This window comes from Nicotiana tabacum, chromosome 14 (genome assembly GCF_000715075.1).
Source record: "Nicotiana tabacum cultivar K326 chromosome 14, ASM71507v2, whole genome shotgun sequence".
Lineage (NCBI taxonomy): Eukaryota > Viridiplantae > Streptophyta > Magnoliopsida > Solanales > Solanaceae > Nicotiana > Nicotiana tabacum.
The window spans coordinates 8,200,463-8,203,665 of NC_134093.1; the positions used below are offsets into that span (position 1 = coordinate 8,200,463).

General features: G+C 31.3%; 1 protein-coding gene across 1 annotated transcript; it reads right to left on the bottom strand.

Moving 5' to 3' along the window:
• Positions 1 to 1,118: 1,118 nt before the first annotated feature.
• LOC142169126 (non-functional pseudokinase ZED1-like) lies at positions 1,119 to 2,514 on the bottom strand. Its single transcript, XM_075230361.1, has one exon. The coding sequence runs from the start codon at positions 2,345 to 2,347 to the stop codon at positions 1,268 to 1,270; it is 1,080 nt and encodes a 359-aa protein (XP_075086462.1). The 5' UTR covers positions 2,348 to 2,514; the 3' UTR covers positions 1,119 to 1,267.
• Positions 2,515 to 3,203: the final 689 nt, after the last annotated feature.

The window sequence follows — 3,203 nt, forward strand, 5'->3', positions numbered from 1 at the left end:
GTGAAAGAATTAAAAACCTAAAAAGATATTTTTTTTTTCATTTCATTGTAATCTCTCTTAGATCACAATAAATCTGAACAAGATTTATGCATTTAATATTTTCTTTTTTCTTTTTTTTTTTTGGGTTAAATGCATTTAATATTTTCAAGTATATATAAGTACAAATGTTCAACTTCTTTTATTGCAAGAATCTCAAAGGTATTATGAAAAAAAGTTATTCTATGAATAAAACTATCTTATTTTTATTCTTGTTGTCCCTCACTCAACTTGAAGTCACAAAAGCTAATTTTATTTCACAAAGGACATATCATGTCTATATTGCTAGTGCTCTTCCAAAGAACACCAAGGCATTGGAATTTCACTGTAAATCTAAAGAGGATGATCTTGGATTTCACAAACTTCTTTCAGGGCAAAATTGGAATTTTTCATTTCTTGAGAATATAATTCGATCTACTCTTTTTTATTGTAATTTCGGGTGGGGTTCAAAACAAAAAACTTTTAATGTATTTGATGATGCAATAACATGTATTAAACAAGCAAAAGGTGATCAGACTGATATATGTTATTGGTTGGTAAAGTCAGATGGTTTCTACTTAGCCAACATGGTTAACCCTCCCCAATGGGCTTTAACCAAATACTACAATTGGTGATAATTAATGTAATCCTTTCATCTCATTTGAGATTTTTACTCTGTACAAAATTAAAAGAATTTTTCATCTATTATTGCTTCTTGTTCCTAGGGTCTCTTTGTACCTCTTAATTCTAATGAGTTAGACATATGGTTATTGTCATGTTCCCAAGGGAGTGTTTATTATCTACATTCGTTGGACTTAGTCTATCAAGAGAATTATAGTAGCAACTCAGTGCATAAGATATCAACAAAGGCAGCTTAAGTGAGTTATGAGTTCATATATACTATTTACTATAATTTTAGTAATTTCTAACATAAATTGATGTTTCGCGTTGAAAGTATTGGATTCAGTTGAATCTGATAGTTTTAAGCTGCATTAGCCCCTGGGTATCGAGACATTAAAGAGACACCATGAAAAAAGGACTTGATAGTGATAAACATGAGGGACAAAAGGAAGCGTTGGAACAATAAGGAGAGAGCTATTATCTAAGCAACGGATACCATGAAAGAGTTTATATTCCTTAATAATATTCGAACAAGTACACGAGGCATATGTAAGATGTATACTTGTATACAAAGACTAAGCTACCTTCACATTAAAGATATACAAAATATACAAAATAAATTTCAACATTTTCAATTCCAAGCAATAAGACACTCCATTGTAGGTAACAATTCTTGTACCTCACCTTTCTTGATTTTTTGAAGCTCTTTAGCAACATCAATCATATTTGGCCTATCTTCACCAACTTTTTGAGCACATTTCAAAGCCAAATTCAAAAATGCCTTTAGTTTCTTTTGTTCGACTTGCAAAATCTTGGAATCAATAAGATTATCGTCTAACTTATTGTTCTCAACACATATTGATGCATAATTCTCCAAAGAAACCAAACCATAATCTTCAGTATAATATTTTCCCTCATGATTTATTCTAATTTCTTTCCCACTTAACAACATAAGCAAAAACAAACCAAAGCTAAATACATCTGATTTTAGTGTAACATTACTAGACCATACATATTCAGGATCTAAGTACCCAATTGTCCCTATTAAATCATCTTGTACTTTTACTTTACCAATTGGAAGTGGTATACAACATTCAAAATTATACAATTTTACAACACCATTATGGTCCAAAATTACATTGCTAGAAGTTAAATTCCTATGAATAACTGGTGTTGGAAATTCAGTATGTAGATAAAGAATTACACTTGCAACATCTATAGCAATTTTCACTCTCTTTTCCCATGTCAAGAAATTTTCACAAGAAGGTGAAAAAAGTTTAAAAAGATAACTAAATTGTGAATATTCATAAACTAAAGCTACCCTTTCAAATTCTAAACAATAGCCTATTATTTTAAGGACATTTTTGTGGTAACTCATTTCAGAGGAAATTACTATGTCACGTATAACATGGTCGTGACGATCCATTTTCTTTTTTCTCTCGTATTTTTTTACTAACAACTTTTTCTCATTAAAATTACCTTTGTATAAATAGGGGCCAACACTTTCTTGAAATCCATTGGTTGAAGTAATGATTTCTTCTGCAGTGAAGCTTCTGAGGGGAATTTTTTGTTGGCCATAATTGCAAAAAGAAAGCTGCTCTTTTAGTAATGCACTTCCATTTGTGAAGTAATGTAGAGATTTTTCATTGTTTTCTTTTTTATTTTCCTTTTTTGAAAGTAAAAAAGGAAGCTTTTTGCCTAGATTGTTCATGGAAATGGAGAGATTGAAGAAGTTTTTTTTTAGAAAAAAGTTGTGAGAAATAGTTGAGGGATATTGAAAGTATAGAAAAGATCATTTGGTCAAGATGAAAACGTGTGAAAGTTTAGGCTGAAATATTAGGGAAAAGGGGGAGAAGAAAAGGAAGCAACTTGCTGTGTACTTTTGCATTGACACAAATATTCGTTTTTGCTAAATGACGCGTTTTATTGGTGTCTAGAATGCTACACGCCAAAAGTTCAAAAAGGAAAGATATCTTTACAAAAATATCCGGTCGTATTTACTATTTTTTTTTCTAATCGGTGTATATAAATTATACACGGTTATACACATATCATATGAATCGTATATATATATATCGATTATTTTCAATTTAACCGGTTGGGTTGTGTCTATTTAGGTTAGTTCTTCTAAAGGGTAAAATAGAAAGAAAACAAAAATAGAAGGAAGAAAAAAAAAAGACTGGTTCTCACCAATGCTATCAAGTCTCGTGAAACTAGCTCATGATTTAATTTCACGCATGATCATTTAACTTAATCTGTTTGTACCTGGGTAAAATATATTATGACATGTGGCCACCCAAAAGATGGACACGTGGAACTCAAGATGGGGTATGGCTAAGACCGAAGACAACTGTTTCGTTTGTCATCGAAAAGAATAACGCTCATAAAGATGTGATAAATACTCTTCGTCCGGTAGCATTTAATAGAGAATATTCCGTGGCATTAAGAACGATGACCCGTTACAGGGAATTTGACATTTATTTTCACCGTTACATATTCATCAATGACCCTCATAATTGACATTAAAGAGGGACACAATCCTAGGACTTCATTCCCTAGACGTAGCT

Bases quoted from the DNA above. Each gene is read 5' to 3' on its own strand.
- LOC142169126 (XM_075230361.1), bottom strand. From the start codon at position 2,347: ATGAACAATCTAGGCAAAAAGCTTCCTTTTTTACTTTCAAAAAAGGAA.